The 21,007-nt window shown below is 41.5% G+C and overlaps 1 protein-coding gene across 2 annotated transcripts in view; it reads right to left on the bottom strand.

Annotated features, from left to right (window-relative positions):
- Positions 1–2,163, bottom strand: part of LOC115558292 (mucin-2) — a 33,183-nt gene extending 31,020 nt beyond the window's left edge. For both annotated transcript variants that reach the window (XM_030376268.1, XM_030376269.1), the window contains exons 1-5: positions 2,060–2,163; positions 1,701–1,852; positions 1,445–1,583; positions 1,253–1,357; positions 975–1,151 (exon numbers count right to left, since the gene is read on the bottom strand). In XM_030376268.1, the coding sequence (XP_030232128.1) occupies positions 975–1,151; positions 1,253–1,357; positions 1,445–1,583; positions 1,701–1,852; positions 2,060–2,146 (660 nt within the window). In that variant the 5' untranslated portion in view covers positions 2,147–2,163. The remainder of the gene's footprint in view (positions 1–974; positions 1,152–1,252; positions 1,358–1,444; positions 1,584–1,700; positions 1,853–2,059) is intronic.
- Between the last annotated feature and the right edge of the window lie 18,844 nt (positions 2,164–21,007).

The raw sequence follows: 21,007 nt of genomic DNA, 5'->3' as shown, positions 1-21,007 counted from the left end.
TTGACTTTCTACTCCGACGCATGTTTCATTGCTAGTTTTGCTATGCATCTGCAAACAACGTACAGCAAACACATATTTTATTGCCACATACATCATGTACAAGCCCATACGTTTTAGGATTGATGAGCATTAGATCGTGAGAAAACCTAGTTTTGCCACGAGTGAGTGTTTAAAAGATTGAATCAACGCGGGTGCGCGCGTCGAAACAACGAATGAATGCGGGTGTGCACCCATCTGTTTAATCACACGCAAACTAAACACATAACGCATAATACAGTCCATGGCAATGTATATTAACGGGGGGGGGGGGGGGGGCACATGCATATTATGAACACAAGTCGATAGCGATAATGTATACAATACTGGTAACAAACAATGTTTGTTAACCTCTTGCCGCATATCATTAAATAGACCCACATTTGCGTCCACAGCACTGCATATCATGTTAAGTTCTCTTTGCCAAAATTGACATGACGACTCAGTGTTTCTGAAGTTAAAACGCTATTCCATTTGTGAATTAGGCCATATTATTTGGCCATAAACTGAGCCATTTTAAGTTTGAAATATATGTGGTCATGCATCTGTCTCACCGGAGACTGTGAACACGCTGTCAAATATCAACTCGTCAGGTTTAAATGCGCTCATGGCTCTTAAAGTGGGATGGCACTCTCATTGCATGTTACGCCCAAAACACACCTACGGGCATTCAGACCAACCAATTTTTGATTTGCATTGGGCGCAAGAGTACTTTATTTGCCGGATAAATTACTCCTCAACGTCCTGTCCAGACAAAGTCCTAGTACATGTGTCTGTTCTTGAGGTTTTAAACAAACCTGTAGTAGATGGGCCAGTGAAAATATACTATATATTGTACCTGGTGTTTGTATGCTCGGCGCATGTATTCCTTGTATTTGTTTAACTGTTTGAGGGGCTGTAATTTGCAACTTCTGTCTGTGTTCCCATTGCCGATTTACCTGGTATGTTGCGCTCAATCGGATAAAGAGGCTGGTCTTCTGGTCCCACATAAGCACCAGTCCCTGCTTCAGAACCACGACCATGTAAAGGCCCATCTTGCGCACCTGGATCGGGAACTCAGTACCATTGCCTTTAACCATAGAGTATTTTCCATCCATCAACTGGAACTCATTTGCCTTGGAGAGAACAAAATAAATCAAAGAATCAATGTTTGAATGTCTATTATAAAGGTGATATAAGGTTCTCGAGGTGTCTACCCTAGTGAACATCAGTTTACCCCCATGAAGATCTTGATAGCCCTGGAGCAGGTTGTCCCTGTGGATCCACAGGGTACATTCTCTGTGATGACTCGAAACGTTCCACTTGATTCGTCACAGTAGTCCTGCACGAAACACACACACAGGTTAGGCGTCTGTCACGGCCTTGCTTCATTACAGGTTTGGACTTCACCGCGACTAAGCTTTTTCACCTCGATGAGAGTGTATTCACACTGTCCACTGAAGTCAAACTTCTTCTCGTCAAAAGTGGAGTAATGTCCATCACCATATATACTACAGACTTCATCGCACACATTTTTGGTACACTCAAACCTCCGGTTGGTGCATTTGCTGTGTAGAGAAAAACATGGGAGAAACAACAAAGATCACTAAAAACAATTACCTATGTGCATGTTATTATTATTATTATTATTTTTATCAATGAAAATTCTTTTTTTTCAAACAGACCATTGGTTGCAGTCCACTGACAGTGTCTCCCCAGGTGTATAGGTGTTTCCATTGTAGACACAGGGACAGCTGCTCTCCAAGATGCAGCCCCCCTTGCCATCCGACACCAGGCCAGAGGGGCACATGCATCCTGACACACACCCTGTATGGATCTAAAGCACAAAGAAGGACAGAATGAGCAGAATGAGATGTTTTTGTGTGCATGTCTATGTTCAGTGTGCAGATTTAGTTTGTTTTTGTGTGTGAGTGTTTGAGAAAGGATCGTTGTGGAATACTAGCTGTAATACCTAACATTTAATTTCTGTGTGCGTGTCTAGGTAAATATAGGTGAATGCATGTTTTTTTTGTGTTGTTCATACACAGGCCATGTCCAGAGTGTTGCAGCTCTTCTGACATTCAACGCCATTGGAGCCAATTCCAGCAGTAGAGCAATCAAAGTAGACCATGGGAGAGAAACAGGTCTGAATGACTAAAAGTGGGATGAAAGACAACAAAGCAGTTTGGTCACAAATGGACTTCAATGCAAAGAGACTCACAATGAATTCAGATAGTCCAAGGTGTCAACAGAGAGCAGGTAGGGTCTGGACACCTTGCTCAAGAATGGCTATACATAGGCTGTGGACATTAGGGGATTGAATCCAGTGTGTTTCTAATGGTAATCGAATGCCCTTCAGCCACTACACTATACTGTTTGTATCAATGATATAAAAGCAACAACTGTGAATCATAAACTAGAATACTTTGTTTTCTAATGTTAGGCCTAATTTAAATCTTTCCATGTAGAATTGCTATGGATTTGAGAGCAATTGCTGAAAAATGAGCTATATTCTGATGTAGTAGGTGAAACATACTCTGTAATTGGGTTGACCCTCCGCAGTCGAGAGCTCCATGTCGACAATAGCTGTTTTTACATTGAAAAAAACATTAAAAGAGTGGTTTAAGAGTACAACATAGAAAGGTACTGGTTCTGCTAGTTTATACTTTTATACACTTCGTTTGCCTTGCTTTCGGCCTACATTTCCTTTGGCTTAGATTCAGAATATTATCTGAGGTAAATGGTCAAACTAAAATGTACATGTAAATGTGTGCTACCCCAACTCTCTCTACAAAGCCTATATTTTTTATTTGCTCTAAAGAAAAGCCAGTTCCATCCCTGATGGCAAATTTGATGGCAAAAAGAATCATCTTTTGCCCCGTGCCTTCTAGTCTCACAAATCAGACTTTAGATAGATAAAAAGAATATATAACATCTGATGGTAGACAAGCTCAAATCTGGCCATCTATACTAGCCGCAGTATAAATGCCCTTTTTTATATCCCCTTCTGAAAGCTTCTTCCACTCATGCAAATGGGTTTTCTTGGGTGTTCTCTATAACATAGTAGGACTCTGGATCCGAGATTAAGAGCCTGCATACCATGTGACACCATCTTTGGTGACAGTCTCCCCAGCATTGATGATGTTCTCCTGGTCGTAGCAGGGACAGCTGGAGCTGTTCAGACATTGACCTTTGTCATTCATGTAGGTGCCCATTGCACACCCACAGCCGTCCACGGCTGCCATGTTGACCTTGCAGGAGTAGTCCACCTGGTTCAGGGAACGGCAGGTGCGGCCGCAGTATGTCATGTTGTAGCTGTATACCGTTGCCTTAGGGCAGGCTGACGCATATTTGCCTGGTGGTGGTGATGGTGGTTGGGAGAAGGAGACAGAGGATTTATGAATAAATGCAGCATGTGTGTTTGTTTGTCCTGATTATTTTGTTCAAGTAAGACCGAACAAAATAAGGGACCAAAACTAAATAAGATAAGCATTTGAATCAAGCTTCAAACATGTATGTTTCCATACGACAGCCATCGCCAAGTTGGGTAAGACAACATCAAATCAAACAACCATTACACAGTATAACTAACGTCCTTATAACACAAAAGACTAACTCACTGCAGATGACGCTTCTCCAATCACTGAGCTTGACCCCTGCGAGGGAGCAGGCGTACACGTAGGAGGAGACCGCAGCACACATGCAGTCCTCGCTGTTCTCGCAGTTACAGCTGTCATACATGCAGTTCTACGAGGCAGATAAAAAAAACACTGCAATAAAAGGACTAGTCTAATGGCCTGGGATTCCCATTGGAAGAATTCAAATTGGAATTAATAATGACAAATCCCTTGTGAAATGCAAATAAACAAAATGTATTCTGTATGTGAATTGTGTTAAATCCTATTTATACGTACATCTTTGTATATTTTTGGATCGATCACAGCGTGGCAGCTGGAAAACACTCCATTTGAGTCTGTTAGTTTGGAACACCAGTACTGGGCATAGCGCTCTGGATGACACACACACACACACATGCACACACACACACACACACACACACACACACACGCACACGCACGCACACACACACACACACACACACACACACACACACACACACACACACACACACACACACACACACACACACCCCCACACCACACCACACCACACCACACCACACACACACACACACACACACACACACACACACACACACGTATGTGAATACAAATACTGTGTACTAATGCTATAACAAAACCTAATTGAAAAGGTTATTGCAAATTAGCATAATGAATATGTCAGAATGTCCAGAATGAACTTTCTGATTCAGAGAATGATCTTCAAAATATCCAAATATTTGTAATATTTTCATTGCTTTAAATTACTCATATTTGACATTAATAATGACTTCCAAATTCAAAATAACCATCTCTCTCTTGGGGGAAAAAAGCAGGTGATTTACAAATAACTATGACATCATATCACAACCAAAAACTATACTAATTTGGAGATTATTTTCAAAGCCGGCTCCCTACCATTGGAGACTCCTTGGCTGCAGGGGTGTCCGAAGCGTGTGATAACGTTGGCACAGTCGGCTCTGGTCTTCCATGAGTTGGCAAAGGCGACCGCAGTCCCTTCCACCAGTCCACTCATCACCCGGAAGTCATCAGCCATGATGTTGTTGAAGTTTCCACACAGACCTACAGACACACACACACACACACACACACACACACACACACACACACACACACACACACACACACACACACACACACACACACACACACACACACACACACACATTCGTAGACAGACATAGGTATACAACTGTGGGTGAAACACTTAATAAAAACTATAATAATATATATTTTGTAACAATGCATAATGAATGCCTCGATGAATGTGACCGCTTTACTTCTGTCACACTTAAAGGAATTGAACAAGAACCGTTCCCTTGATAGGGGAGACACCCACCACAAGTGGTTCCTATCAGGGACGTGTCGAGGGTGACGAAGATCTGCATGATGGGCGAGAGCTGTACCATGAGCTGCAAGCCCACGTTTGTGTCGATGAGCATGTAGATGGAGGAGGGCTGGAAGATGCTCAGTTCGGCTGCAACAGGCCATGGAAGCAGACAGAGGGGCAATGAGACACACACATTTATATAATCACGACACAACCTGGTGTCACCTTGTTCCGACAATGTGAAAGAGTGAGGCAGTGAGAGTGAGGCAGTTTGCATAAATCGGGAAAAAAAACATGTCATAATATAATGCCCACACCTCCACATCCATAGAATTCAGCTATTTATCAAAAAATAAATAAACCTATCTTCGATTTTTAAATTGCATACTGTTATTTTATAGAAAAGATTGTATTGCAATCCCTCTTAATCCTGTGTCTCATAATATGATAAAATATTTATATCCCTTCTTATATATATATAATTAGTATATATATATATATATATTATTAGTACTTATATATATATACTAATTAATATGCTAATTGTATGCTAAATAATATGTATATATATATTTAGAAATATATGTATAGATATATTTCGAAAAGGCTTTTCTACTTTTTGTTTTTGTAATATGTATGGCACTTAGTTAGCAACGACAAAATATGGATTATGGGCTGGCTAAAACTATTTCTTGTGAAAGCTTGTTTTACGCTTGAAATACTTCTCAATATGCTAAAGGTTATTATACAGCTCATTTTGCAGTTTAACACGTTTAATGACTTGACAATACTACATACAATATAACTAAATACAAAAACATTTTTCAGACATGGCTTGTACAATCTATACATTTAATCTGATTCTAATTCTAATCAAAATACTAGATTACATTCATCTAGATTCCTCTTCATATGTGGATTATTTGAATTCACAATAAATGTGTCATCTTAACCTAGGGGAGTTATTACACTCATTTGTTGAAGATGCCACACTGTTATAGCTAATCACATTGATATGTCGAAGATGTAGATTCTGCATAGTGTCAAAAGTGAAACATTGCAATGACTGCAGTGCACTGTAAACTTCACCGTGTCCCTTATGGACGTCACTTAGGGAGACGAAGTCCAAGTGCACTGAAGAATAGACGAAAATGCAACATAAATGTGTTCAACTTACCGGTGAAAAGGGGGAGCTGAGAAATGATTTGGTTTACGTAGACTTGGCCTCCTGAAAGGATTTTTATGACCTGTGTATTGACGACAAGGCAACATTGAGAAAATCTTCAAAACCTTGTTGAAGCAACCTTTACGTCCAACTATTTGTTGGAACAATGCGAGTGAGGGTGCAGGGGTGTTTTAGCACACAAAAAAATAACGGTGGTAGCAGAAAAATAACAAATGCTTGTGTACATGAGAGTGTGAGTGTGTGTTTGCCTGTATTCATGTGTTTGTAGGGCTGTGTGCATTTGTGTGTGTGTGTGTGTGTGTGTGTGTGTGTGTGTGTGTGTGTGTGTGTGTGTGTGTGTGTGTGTGTGTGTGTGTGTGTGTGTGTGTGTGTGTGAGTGTGCGTGCGTTTGTGTGTGTATGTGTGTGTATGTGTGTGTGTGTGTCAGGGATCTATCCCATACCTGTGTGTGTGTGTGTGTGTGTGTGTGTGTGTGTCTCAGGGATCTAACACCATATTATTTGTGTGTGTACGCGTGTGTGTGTGTGTCTGTGTGTGTGTGTGTGTGTGTCAGTGTTTGTGTGTGTGCATGCATTTGTGTGTGATTGTGTGTGTCTGTGTGTCAGGGATCTAAGGCCATATTGTTAGTGTGTGTGGTTACCTGAGTGGGGCTGGTGGAGGAGTTGGTGGACAGACCCAGAGTCACAGCTCTCAGGCAGGTTTCACTGTCAGCCAGACCACACTGGACCAGGTCCACCAGCACGGTGAACAGGGACCCCTGGCAGTGCTGCAGTAACACAAAGAAAGACCGCACATTAGTTAAGCATTACCTAGGAATCCTGCGGCATACAGATGAACACATCAGAGGTTAAAAATGGGAGAATTTTCGTTGGGTGATCAAATTTATTCATTTACATTATTATTCCTTTTGGAGCCAGTAAAATGAATATGAGATATAAAATAAGTCTGATTGCAAAAAAGTTTGCCCAGAGGAATGGTCCTGACTATAATAATATAATATATCTTATATATTATTTTTGTTATTAGTATTACGGGTCACATAATAGTACAATAAATAATTTTGCTCTGTTTCTGTTTTTTTACGGTAAGGGAAGGAAAGCTGAAACTCTCTATAGTGGGTGAGCTGCTTTGTTGTACAACAACTCATTAAATACGGCCTCCAGCATTCAGGAAGTGAAGAGCGTGCCAAAGCTGAGGAAACCAAAACTTCCTTTACACACACATTCTCAGCCCAGGGAGAGAGATCCAACCAGGTATTCCTTACACTCAAAGCTCAATGAATCTGAACATTTGACAGACCGACCCCGATCCTAGCAGGCTTACCCTGGTCAATGTGTATGAGCAGTCTCCATGGAAGGTAAACACCTTCCCATCAAAAGTGTTGATGTGGGAGCCTCCCTCTACAGAGCAGGTGCCCGGGCAGTCCTTCTCCGTGCACTTCCACAGGCCGCCATAACAAACACTGTTTCAGCGGAAGACGGTAGGAAGGGGCCAGGATTGTATTTAACACACAAAAAAATGCACACCCAAACACAAACATACACACACACAAACACACCCACACACACAAAGAAACCGCACACATAAAAACACACACACACACACACACACACACACACACACACACACACACACACACACACACACACACACACACACACACACACACACACACACACACATACTCACTGATGAAAGCTTTTAGGAAGCGATACTATTCCCCTATATTTATTCATTTAGTATCTAATTATGCATTCTCAAATATTTTCAAAATTTCCACTCACCATGTGGAACAGGGGAGGGAGTAGGACTCTCCGGACTGGTACACTTCACCCTTGTGCCTGCATGAACATTCACTCACTGGTACACAGCCACTCTTGGTGACGTCGTCAAAGACCGTTCCTAAGGCAGAACAGAGAATTCGAGGTTCATAAATATATTCAACTTAATGTTATCAATTTAGAAGATAATGGGCCAAGACTCTAAATGCTTTCTGTGCTCCACATTCAGGTTCCCTCACCCAGCTAGTGCTTACAGCCAATATGCTCGGTGTTGGTTGTGATATGGGTCTTAGTTGTCCGACCTTTGAAAATACAGTATAGCAGTCCTCCCAACATGGGTCTGATTGAGGCTTATATGCCTGATACTCCAAAAAATATAAGTGAAGGGTTCAATCCCAGTTCTGATCCCTTAACAAGCCTAACATATCATGTCGTTAGGGCCATGTGTGGTTGTTTTATGAACTCTAATTAGCCGTAGCTCTCCATAAGTTGGATAGAGCTGTTTACAAGGCAGGCATTTAAACTTAGCCAGACCTAAAGTACTACACACAATGCCTACATCTTTACAATGTGTGTGTGTGTGTGTGGGCGCGCGCGCGCGCGTGTGTGTGTGTGTGTGTGTGTATGTATGTGTATGTGTGGGTGTGTACGTGTGTGTGTGGGTGGGGGGGGTTGTTTGTGTGTGTGTGTGTGCATGTTTGTGAGTGTGTGTGCGTGTGTGTGTGTGTGTGTGTGTGTATGTAGGTGTGTAGAGGTATGTGTGTGTTTGTGTGTGTGTGTGTGTGTGTGTGTGCATGTAGGTGTGTAGAGGTATGTTTGTGTGTGCGTCTGCGTGTGTTTGTGGGTATGTGCAATGTGTAGGTGTTTAGGTGTGATTGTGTGTGTGTGTGTGTGTGTGTGTGTGTGTGTGTGTGTGTGTGTGTGTGTGTGAGTGAGTGTACCTTTAGGACAATAGCAGCCGTCGTGGCAGTGGAAGCCACAGGTGTCGCTGGCCTGCTGGTTGGAGCAGGTGTTGGGACATGCACTCCCACACTCTTTAAACTCCATATTATAAGGACAGCTCCTCCCTGCAGGGACACATTTCATCAGCTCTGCAAAATCCTGGCACCTACAATTTTAACAGCTGATAAATGAAGGGCTTGGGTGCTAGCAGCCTTACGGCAAAAAGATGTCCTCCAGTCTCCGGGTACACCACCAGCATGAATGCACTGCCTGGAGAACTCAGAGGCTGTTTTGCAGACGCAGGATTCATCTGTACCGCACTGGCACGTGTCAGCCAGGCACACCTTGGTAAAGGCTGCAGTATCCAGGCGGTTTGTGCAATCGCTGAATGCAGAACGATTAAAAATTCCTTCACAGAAATCCTGAGAATCAAATACAACAAAAGCAAATAAATGTATATTTTTTAACAAGATCCATGACTCAAAGAGTTAATAGGATAAATAAGATAAATGATCAAAGATCAATAATATGAGATTGATACCACTGACATCAATGTTACAACAGGCTCAATGATATCCATCATCAATGACGGAAATAACATCAACGAGATGAGATTGATGAAATTAATAAGATAAATGTGATTCATTTGATTAATGATCAATTTAAAGTTTTCTAAGGTGGATCATATTGTGTCACGTGCAGACCGGCTACCTGGTCTCCACAGTCACTGATTTCTTCTGGAAGGGTATCGTCTTTACAGGTCTCGGTGGGTTTGTCCATTTTGAACCGGTCTGCGTAGTTTGCCGCACTCAATTTGACATCTGCAACAGAACGTGACAGAACGAGATGCTTGGATCTGTCACCAGTATATGGAAGCAAAAGTTTTCACATTGTAGTCTCAGTGCTGTGCAATGGGTGCATGAGTATTTGAACTTGTGTAACCTGCAATAATGAGATCTGCTTGAATACATCCTTTGAGAATATTCAGTGTTAGAGGCTTGCTCACAGGTTCTTCAATTTGGAAGGAACTTTACCATTTTGAAGAAACTCATCGGCTTGCACACTGTTGAAGTTTCCACAAAGTCCACACGTTAGGCCCTGATACTTCTCGTTCATTTCAATCTGCAACACACAGACAACCCTATCATTACAGTACTGTATCTCTGTATGAAAAATCATCATGTGAATGATTGATCTCCTAAATGGGATAAAAAGCATTTAACATATTTCTATTGCATGTATTGAAATGGTGCCACTGTCTGCTGGGGGCTGAAGGGTCATTTTAGGATATAATCAATCTATCCAAGGCTAACCCCTGAGTGAAATCCTTTTTTTCATTAGCTTTCCAAAAGTCACACACTCCAACACACACACACACACACACATATGGACACACGCACACACACACACACACACACACACACACACACACACACACACACACACACACACACACACACACACACACACACACACACACCACTAGGAGACATACGCATGCAATGAGTGTATAATCTTTAACAGATATTTGTACTGCTATGTATAGTATTTGTACATTCTGAAACACGTGTAAATTAAAGCAACTAAATTGCTTCGTCATGTGAAATCAAGAGTTTGTTTGTGTGTGGTTGTGTGTGTGTGTGTGTGCGTGTGTGCATGTGCGTGTGTGTGTGTGTGTGTGTGTGTGTGTGTGTGTGTGTGTGTGTGTGTGTGTGTGTGTGTATGCGTTTATTTACATCAAGTGAGTCGTCCATATTCCAAAAAGCACTGATTCCCAGTTTAGCTTTGATGGTCAACGAAGAGAAGACCTTCTCAATGGACACACCAGATACGATGGATGGCAGAGATACCCTGAAACAGACAGGGAGCTCCTTCAGTGATGAGTGCATTACTGTAGGACTATGTACAACTAACATTTCACCTCCTAACTCCTGTTCTTTCCAAATGAGTAAACCCTGTATAAATGTCTCTAAGTGAAATTAATTTGATATGTGTGTAGCCAAAGTTAACTTTTAATCCTTAGCTAGTATTATTGGGCATCATAGGGTAAACGTACTCCTGGCCATTGACGACTACAAAAGTCCTGGTCATCTCAACCACAGCCCCGTCCAGCTTCATGACGATCTCAGTGATGGTAGCGGAGCCGTTGACTATCTCTCGTCTGATCTGGATGTTGAAATCCTCATAGCTGTTCTTGCAGTCTGAGGTGAGGACATAGTTGCAGGTGGATGGCAGCTGGAAGAATTCTCCGTCGAAGGTCTTTAAGTGAAAGTTTCCCCAAGTTGAGCACACTCGGTTGATGTGGAATTCTAAGGAGGAAACAGAAAGTATTAATAGTCTTTAGTCCCCCCCCCCTATTGTCCTATTTAGATTTACTTTAGCCACTTAATCTTGACCTATGTCTTGTGAGGATTGCCCTGAATTAATTATTGGGCTTATCTGTCCAGCGGCCATGGTGTAGCAGGTGATGGGCTCCTTAGGAACATTTCTATTAATAGGGTTAAGTTGCATGACCGGAGGTCCTTTTTAGTCGATTACTATAGCGAAGGCTCCAGAGCAACTAATGACCCATGTGACTTGACGGATATCACGTATGATGATGATTGGCTGAGGTTAACCGTGCCTTTTGCAAAACAACACGGCGGCAAGATGCACATAATTTACCAATTTTGACCATTTTGGGCATCCATGTTGTTTTGTCAGTAGACTCCATCATACTTTAGCAGGTAGAACCATCGACCCCAAAGGTCACAAAGTTAGTCCTGCTCAAGTCAAACATCCCGTCTATGAGCTGTGGTCATTTAAGTCACAAGACATTTTTATGCCACGCCCCAATTGAACAAACTTGCACATTAAGAAGGACTTAAATCAGAATGGGTACTGGTTACACTATTATGATGACCTTAAAAAAAATCTAACTATAAGTTAGTTGACGGAAAGAAAGAATTAGAGAAAGAAAGCACAATACGCAACATATCTGTACTCAATAATTAATATGTACTTGTTACAATATTTGTTTTACATACTGACATAACATCAATCACACCAGTCTATTCTAAACTTAGCTTACCAACCATCTTAAACCCTTAAAATCTAGGCAATCTTTACACAAATTGTTAAATCCAAGGGATCCAAGTGATTATTAAAGAATGATGAATACAAATGTGTATATATATGTATATATATAAAGATTCACCAACCAGTTTGAGCGAGGGCCGCGGTGAAGAGCAGCAGCAACAACAGAAGCCCTACTGGGAAAATAAATGGAGTCCCCATGGCTGTCGTGAGGACTGATCGACTATGAGACACACCTGAGAAACAGGTGTCTTTATAAGTTGGTTGAGGTGGGGCCATCCTTTCTCATGTACGTGAATATGCATATTCCGGGATGTGGCTCTACAAACGTGGCATCAGTCTCACTCATCAAACCCTCCTTTTACCTACAATGCAGAGTGTGTGTGGTGTGTGTTTGTGTGTGTGTGTGTGTGTGTGTGTGTGTGTGTGTGTGTGTGTGTGTGTGTGTGTGTGTGTGGGCGCGTGCGTGCGTGTGTGTAAGAGGAGAGGGTTTTACTGATAGATAATTTTGACAGCGTTGACATTTGAATCTAGCATACACCCATAAAACTCAAGCACATTGGCGTATGAGGTGCTCTGTCCAACAGTGTCAATCACTACCCTAGTGAGGCTCTTGTCTTATAAGAGACTACGCCGTTTTTTCTGTCCCAACAACCGGCATTGCACAGTGTACTGAGTGCTTTGCAGTGAACAATTGAATCAAATATATTACACTTGAATGTAACAAAAAAAGAATCAGATTTCTTCCTTTTATCATTAATTATAATATTGATTTGAATTTGTGAATGTGACAAGCCAACCTCAGGACATCGCAGCACTTGTAATCGAAACACCTGCATGCTCACGCATTTAAGTGGCACTGACAAAGGCCAAACTCGTACTGAAATTAAAGATGAGATCATATTACTACTTTAAGTTAAATTCTGGCTAAAATTGTACTTGTTGATGTAATTGTATGTTGCCAACTGGAGACATAAATTTACTTTTTTTGTTCTTTCCCAAGAACAGATGGAAGGGACATAATTAAGGGTTCACAATGCACTAACCTTCCCTATCTAACCTTAAGGCTTTATCATAACAACCAACTCCCTTAATTAAATAATGCTGAATACATTTATAAATAAATGTAATCAGCATCTGTCATCTCCAGGCAATTAACCTTCACATCGAGGAGAACTGTAATGAGCTTTTAGATTTTAGAGTAGAAGTAGCAGTTAATATAATATATTACATACATATTCCGTTTAGGTTGTGTGTTAGAATGAGTGTCCCTTATATCTACTGTAGAGATAAGCTTACCAATGAGGTCAAACATTCAAGATGAGGGAATAGATCCAATTATCTTATGTATATAGATGGAACCTACAACTAATAAATGGTGGGTCTAATCGTGTCTGTAGTGCCATGAATTGGCCAAGAGAGCAGAAGCTTCACTGGTTCAGACTACACGATTCTCAGATATTCCTCCACGATTTAACATGTCACACTATACGATCACAGAGCCAGGAAATCAGGCGTTGTCTCGTCGGAAGACTGGCCACACTACAAGATTCGAGGGTGCGATGCTCTCTACTTTGTATCATTCGCGTTTGCAATATATTTAGAACATTTAAGGTTTAGAACTGTCATAGAGCGTAGTGCAGTGAAGTCAGTTGGTAAACACTGCGCGTGAGCTCGAGCTGTTCGTGGGGTTCCCTCACGCAACGGGGGGCGGGGTTCCCTCATGTCAACAATGGATACGTCATGCGATTCCCCAAAAAATGCCAAACTTTTCGTCGTGGGTTTTTCGAACGTCGCAGACGAAAACATCGCAGATCGCAAGCATGTCACGATATTGAGTTACAATGATGAACTCTTATAGTCTAGTAGTGGAGATTATCTAATAGTCTTCCGAACAAAGATTAACTCCGTTTTATTAGGTAGGCAGATTAACCTAAAAGCCATGTCTTCATTATCTTTTTGCAACTCTTAAATTTAAGTTAGTAAAGGTCATTATAGTTAAGGTCCATAGTGTTTAAATGTGGGCGATAGTGTTTACATGTGGTCGATAGGGTTTACATGTGGTCCATAGTGTTTAAATATGGTCGATAGTGTTTGCATGTGGACTGTGGTCGATAGTGTTTAAATGTGATCGTTAGTGTTTAAATATGGTCGATAGTGTTTGCATGTGGACTGTGGTCGATAGTGTTTAAATGTGATCGTTAGTGTTTAATTATGGTCGATGGTGTTTAAATGTTCCTTTCCCTCTCTCCACCTCATCCCTCACTCTCCACCACAAGCAGGTGTGTGGTGAGCGTTCTGGCGCCGATTGGCTGCCGTGCATCACCCAAATGGGTGCTACATACTGGTGGTGGTTAGTGAGGTCCCCCCCCCCCCCTTCACTGTAGGCGTCTTTGAGTGTCTAGAAAAGCGCTAAATAAATTCAATTATTATTATTATTATTATTATTATTATTGAATTGTTATTATTGATATTAATTTATTCAAAATAAATATCAATTTTAATTCTGCCACTATTTCTGGAATGGTAGCACATTTCATTTTTTCTTTGTTCTTTTGTGCATTTTGGCAAATTCATCTAGTTTGATCCAAATTGAGTCCAGCTGCCGGAAGTCTGCTTTCACTTGACTAAGCGCCAAGCTATCCAAGAGAACTGCAAATATTTAGAAACATGGAACAGGTGCCACAACACACAAACAACGAAGCCTAATGCACGGGCCAGAAATGCTTGTAAAACCTAGGAGCTGTCAGAAAATGATAATGAAGATACGATAAAATAATGCTTTATTTATCCCAATAATTATTATAACATGGAAATAAAATGATCTGTTGAGCTGTAGGAATCTAAAGTTTGAGAAATACAGTGAATTTTATTGATTTAACTGGTGCAATCAAATCTTATACATTCTAATTGATAAGATATCATTTACTCAGGGATCAGTGACCACTTTAAGCACCCAATATTCACGGGCATTTGATCATCTTATAAACCACTTTGACTTCCCTACTATCTCAACCAAAGAAAGGATTCAATAAAATTACTAATATTAACATTAAAAAACACTTTTTTAGTTTAGATAATTAAGGTAAGAGCTTAAATAAAACAGCTAGCTTTGGAGTTTATTTACAATTGTTATGCTGAATAAGCATAGACATTCCTGCATTTGAGGAAAACATTAATTGTTTCACCTGACTCACTGAGCAATACAAAACAACAAGCAAAATGAGCTTGCTATAATCTGTTCCGCAGTATTAATTCTTAATATCTTGGATAGGGAACACAATATTGTCCATTGTCTCAATGTCAACATGACTCGTGTTGCTCTAAGGAGGAGTGTTGCAGTGTTGGCGTTGAAATCAGAGTCCATTGGTATTCATCGTTCTGTGAGTCAGGACTCCAAATCCAGGATATGCATCCTGTGGTGCATCCTAAAGAAACACGGCTTTGCTTTTTTTCATTTTGGGAATTTAATAATTATTTAGGAATTTCCAATGGAATAGTGGTTAGGGTTAGGGTAGTAGTGGTTTGGGTTAGGGTAGTAGTGGTTTGGGTTAGGGTAGTAGTGGTTAGGGTTAGGGTTAGGGTAGTAGTGGTTTGGGTTAGGGTAGTAGTGGTTTGGGTTAGGGTAGTAGTGGTTAGGGTTAGGGTAGTAGTGGTTAGGGTTAGGGTTAGGGTAGTAGTGGTTTGGGTTAGGGTAGTAGTGGTTAGGGTTAGGGTAGTAGTGGTTAGGGTTAGGGTAGTAGTGGTTAGGGTTAGGGTTAGGGTAGTAGTGGTTTGGGTTAGGGTAGTAGTGGTTAGGGTTAGGGTAGTAGTGGTTAGGGTTAGGGTTAGGGTAGTAGTGGTTTGGGTTAGGGTAGTAGTGGTTAGGGTTAGGGTAGTAGTGGTTAGGGTTAGGGTAGTAGTGGTTAAGGTTAGGGTTAGGGATAGGGTAGTAGTGGTTAGGGTTAGGGTAGTAGTGGTTAGGGTTAGGGTAGTAGTGGTTAGGGTTAGGGTAGTAGTGGTTAGGGTTAGGGTAGTAGTGGTTAGGGTTAGGGTAGTAGTGGTTAGGGTTAGGGTAGTAGTGGTTAGGGTTAGGGTTAGGGTAGTAGTGGTTAGGGTTAGGGTTAGGGTAGTAGTGGTTAGGGTTAGGGTTAGGGTAGTAGTGGTTAGGGTTAGGGTTGTAGTGGTTAGGGATAGGGTAGTAGTGGTTAGGGTTAGGGTTAGGGTTTGCGTCAGCAGTTAACGCCAAAAGCCCCTGAACAAGCATCGATCATTGACGCACTCGGAGTGAGACTGTGTTGGTCTAGTTCAACTACACTTTTTTATATGACTAAAATATTTAACCTTGGTTCACATATTCCTTCATGACATATACCTCTACTTTTATTTATACATGGCGCCTACTGCATTTATATCTGTTAGAGATTATAAATGAATGAATTCATTTATATAGTTGTTGCGGAACATCTCTCTTAAATCGTCCCACCTTGGTTTATTTGCTCTCCATTCATCGTTATGGAACCATGGACTGTGGCCAGGCCTTTATTAAGTACATGGTTTGCTCTCAATGACGAATCTGACTTGATGAATGTCAAACTAATTAGCCATGGCTATTTACCAAGGCTCTGAATACTTGTGCTATACACCCATCGTTCAAAGAAGGGCAGGACCTCAGGCTGTGTGCTGTGTGTAGTTACGATGCTCTGGCGGTCTTCGTCCTGTCTCCATGCTGTACGAAGCCGCAGTATTTCCAGGAGCCTCTGGAAAGACAAGTACAAACACACGCATGCACGCACAAAAGTGTGCCGACACGCTACTTTTATCTGTGTTGTGCATTACCGGTGTCCCTAGAGCACCGTCACAAACCCTGTCTACAAGAGGGCCAACTCAACCCTCACAATATCAATAAGAGAACTATCATTTTATAGGCCCATTTTCTCAACTAATGTTGTGGTGTCCTGCCGCTGGTTTGATGTTGGTTCATTTATGTTTGTAAAAACAATAGGCTATGCTGCAGCCGACGCCACATGCTATACAGGGTATGCCGCCATTTAATACTTTAACTGTACCATTTCATTATCTCAGGGTATGTATGTTATTTCCTGGGAGACCACAAATAGCTAAATAGCCCTTCTTTGACAGTGGTCACACAAGAGAGGTTCTGAGAAATCCAGCCTGGAAAAAATATGTAGACCATCTTTTTTATTATTATCCTTACTATTATGGTGAAAATACGATGCTTTAAGTTATCATAGGCTGTAAAGTGAATCGGCCGCTTCTCCAACTGTTAATATCTATGAGATTGAATAAACTCACTGTAAGAGCAAACATCAGTCAACAAAAAGTTTTGTTTGATAGGCTGTGGAAGACTTACACCTTTTAAACTGACTAAAAATAGTATAACAATGGGCAGGGGAGCCGAATTAAGAGTTATTAATAATGTCTAAAACAGGGCGTACCAAGATTTTGTCTCATCGCCAACCCTTGGCAAAGAAATGTATTCAACTCTTACGACAATGAAAGGCAATTGACGCGGCATGCATTTCTCTGCACAACACCTGTATTGTGCTTGACCCCAGCGTTACGACCAATGTTAAACCTAAACCTCCTCCTCAAACCTAATCAAGGACATGATTAATTCTGAGAACCTTTTATTGTCTAATCTACATCTAATTGTCTAGCCACAGGACCCATGTGGCTGTAGTAGGATGTTGATGTTTTTCCTCAATATAGTTTGAGAATAAGACAATCCTGCATGCAATACAATTAACATTATGTTATAAGACAAATACTGGGGCCGGTAATTACCATAATGAATAACAAAATTCAAGAGAAGCATCTGGAATTTGCCCCATTTGTTCAATAAGAGGCAGGGTGAGGTAAATGAACAAAAAGGTATGTACGGGTTATATTTGCTTGCTTTAGGTCCTTTGGGTCACAGGGGGGGTTTAGATGGAAAATTGTGTGTCCTTTTATGTGGTGTTTGTATGAGTAGCGGTCACTGCTGTGGTCATTTGGTCTTCTACTTGCCAGAGAGACCGATATGGAAGTGAAATTACTATAAGCTGAAGCTTGATGTTTCATACCAGTAAGAATTCAAATTAGACCGGTGCAAGGAAATTCTGCAATTGTTGATTTAATGCATTTAACCACACACAGACACACAAACAAACAGCCACACACGCAAAATAAAAATAGACGGAAGCACAATGAGTTGCATTGAGTGGGTTTAATTGTTGCACATAATGAAGAAAAAACGAAAATGACAATAATCAAATCCAACAATAACATCGCATAACTGCGAGACTATATATAGATTTGTATTTCAACACACTTGATGGCTTCCGAAAAGTATATAATATGTTGGTGTTTCGCTTAATACAAACAAAAATGAATAGGCCATAGATTTGGTTCTGTAAGGTGGTGTAATGTGGTCACTCCCTCATCTCCTCCGTCGGCTGGACTTCAACACCCCTGGCGAGGCGGCGTGCCCCGCGGCGGCGCACTCCGTCTTCAAGCATCCACAGGTGTTGATGTGCTCGTATGTGAAATCCACCTCGGTGCTGTCGGGGCAGATCAGGCGGACCGTGCGCTCAGATGTTGACATCTCTCGACAGCAGGTGCAGGTATGCTCCAGGGACCTCATCTGGGAAGAGTAGCTAGAGGTGGGGGTAAGTAGGAAACACAGAGGGTGTGTTGAGGAGAACAGCATTGATGTCATGTAATAGCAATGCAAAGTTGATGGGGGTTTGATGAGCTGATGAGTTATAGGTAGGAATGATGCTTAAGGACAGTGGTTGACGTACTATGTGAAGGTTCCACAGGCTCCACCACAGGATGTCATGTTTATAAGCTCCTTTGAGAGGCAGCCCATGTTCTCAATAGTGATGGCTGTTGTGGTCAGGTTGCACTGGTCATGTCTCATGCCTGGACCGCATGGAAAATGAAAAAGAGCAATTACAATGAGCAGACGGCAATATGTAGGGATGTTTATTATATTTAAATTTAAGTTTTATTTAAATATAAGAAAAAGACTTCAAGGGAAACAAACTCACAAGTATAGCAGCATCCATCGTAGAGAGTTTCAGTTCCCTAGGAGGAAATAGACAGATATGAATTCTAACTACCAATGTGTCAGTAGGAGAACATCCCTAACCCTAGGGTTATTAGGGTAGTAGACATCAGTTTCCATGATGAATTGTTGTGTGTGTGTGTGTGTGTGTGTGTGTGTGTGTGTGCATGCATATGTGTCTGTGCGTGTAAATCTGCACGTCTGAAATTCTGAAAGTCTGAAATTGTGCATGTTTGTGTGTGTGTGTGTGTGTGCGTGTGTGTGTGTGTGTATGTGCGCGCGCGTGTGTGTGTGTGCGTGTGCGTGTGCGCGCGTGCGTGCGTGCGTGTGTGTGTGTGTGTGTGCATTTGCATACAGGTATGCAATCGCTTGGGTTGTAGGGAGGACAGACGATCTTGGCCTCAATGGTGACCAACTGATTGCCGATCTTCAGGCACTCAAACTTCAGACATGGGAACCCAGGTGCCGTCCAAATGCTACCAGGCTTCATGAAACGAGAGACACAGGACAGTCTTGATGGTTTCCTTACGATGACCTGACCATACATATCTATATCCATTCTGGATGACACATAGTCACACGTATATCACATGTTCACGTGCATGCAAGTTCGTACACATACCAGGAACGTGTTGGTGGTGTTGTCGGGCAGCACAGCAATGCAACTTGTTTGGACACATTTCCCACAGCAGTGGCCTGCAATGGTCTGGTACTCATAACCCTGGAAACATAGACAGGCACACACATAAAGACACGTACATGCAAGCGTGCAAGAACAGACAAACGTGCCCACACACACAAATGCATTTAGGACTAACCACAAAGTCACAATGAAAGAAAAGTCAAAGGTGTATGCATTAGTGTGTGTGTGTGTGTGTGTGTGGGTGTGGGTGTGGGTGTGTGTTTGTGTTTGTCTTTAAAGAGAGGGAGAAGTGGAACTCTTACCAGGGTGCAGAGTGTGTCACATGGTATAGGCTTGCATTGTACTTCGTTTAGTTTGGTGCTGTGGTCGATCATGGCAGTGCAGATGCATTCCTCGCATCGAGGTCCATTCACCTGGTCACCTACCTATAGGGTTTGGGAAGTGGGTACATTTCTGCTAAGCACCCTTGTTCAGACTGAATCCTGTGCCAGCCATCTCTAAATGTAAGTTATCTTAACATCGAGATTAGTGCCAACTTCTAAGCTAAAACCACAATCAATCTTAAGCATCCTTGAGGAAACCCTTACACTTATTTCCCCCAAAAACTATTCACTGTAGGTTTCTATTGAGGAAATTATGTTATGTATTAGCTGTTCCTGTTGGTTAGAAATTTAGCAAGGTCATCAGTATATCTTATTTGAACTAATCAGAAATCACCAGAAATGCTCCTGTATCTCCAGTTTGCAGATTTCTTACCTGATACGTGTGGTTTCCGTAAACACACACTCCCGGTTTCGGTGGAACTGCAGAAAAAACAAACAGTGGTTGAATTTAAATAGTGAAATGAATAGTTAACTCACATTTCCCACATTATATCGGTCTCAAACAGATTTGATCAAGAGCAGTTTTTGTCATTTTTCATATCGTTTTTGGCCAACCCCCTTAAGGCTTGACATGCACGGATGCAAAGAAGACACTTTTACTATGCACTCACCACATTCAGGCTTGGGGCAACAGGCTCCCATTTGTATGGTAAGATTGTAGCCAGGAGGGCAGGGGGGAATAGGCTTGCACTCCTGTAGATTGCACTCTGTTAGAAGAAACGGGTAGTTAATGAAGGAAAACCTGCTTGTCCGGCTTCCAAAGAAAAACGTATAATTTTCATGAATATTATTTTGCTTATCAAAAGCGTGCCCAGTGCTTACAGCATTCCTTCGAGTGTTGACTTAATTAAACACATAACCTCCCTTTTTTTTAAGCAAGACAATTTCCCATCCAGCATCCCTTGTGGTAATGATTTAATGAAACACATAACCTCTTTGAAACGAAGTGAAATGTGTTGA

This window comes from Gadus morhua, chromosome 14 (assembly GCF_902167405.1).
Source record: "Gadus morhua chromosome 14, gadMor3.0, whole genome shotgun sequence".
Classification (NCBI taxonomy): Eukaryota; Metazoa; Chordata; class Actinopteri; order Gadiformes; family Gadidae; genus Gadus; species Gadus morhua.
The sequence above is the reverse complement of the archived record's forward strand: the minus strand, read 5'-3'. Positions and strand labels throughout refer to the sequence as shown.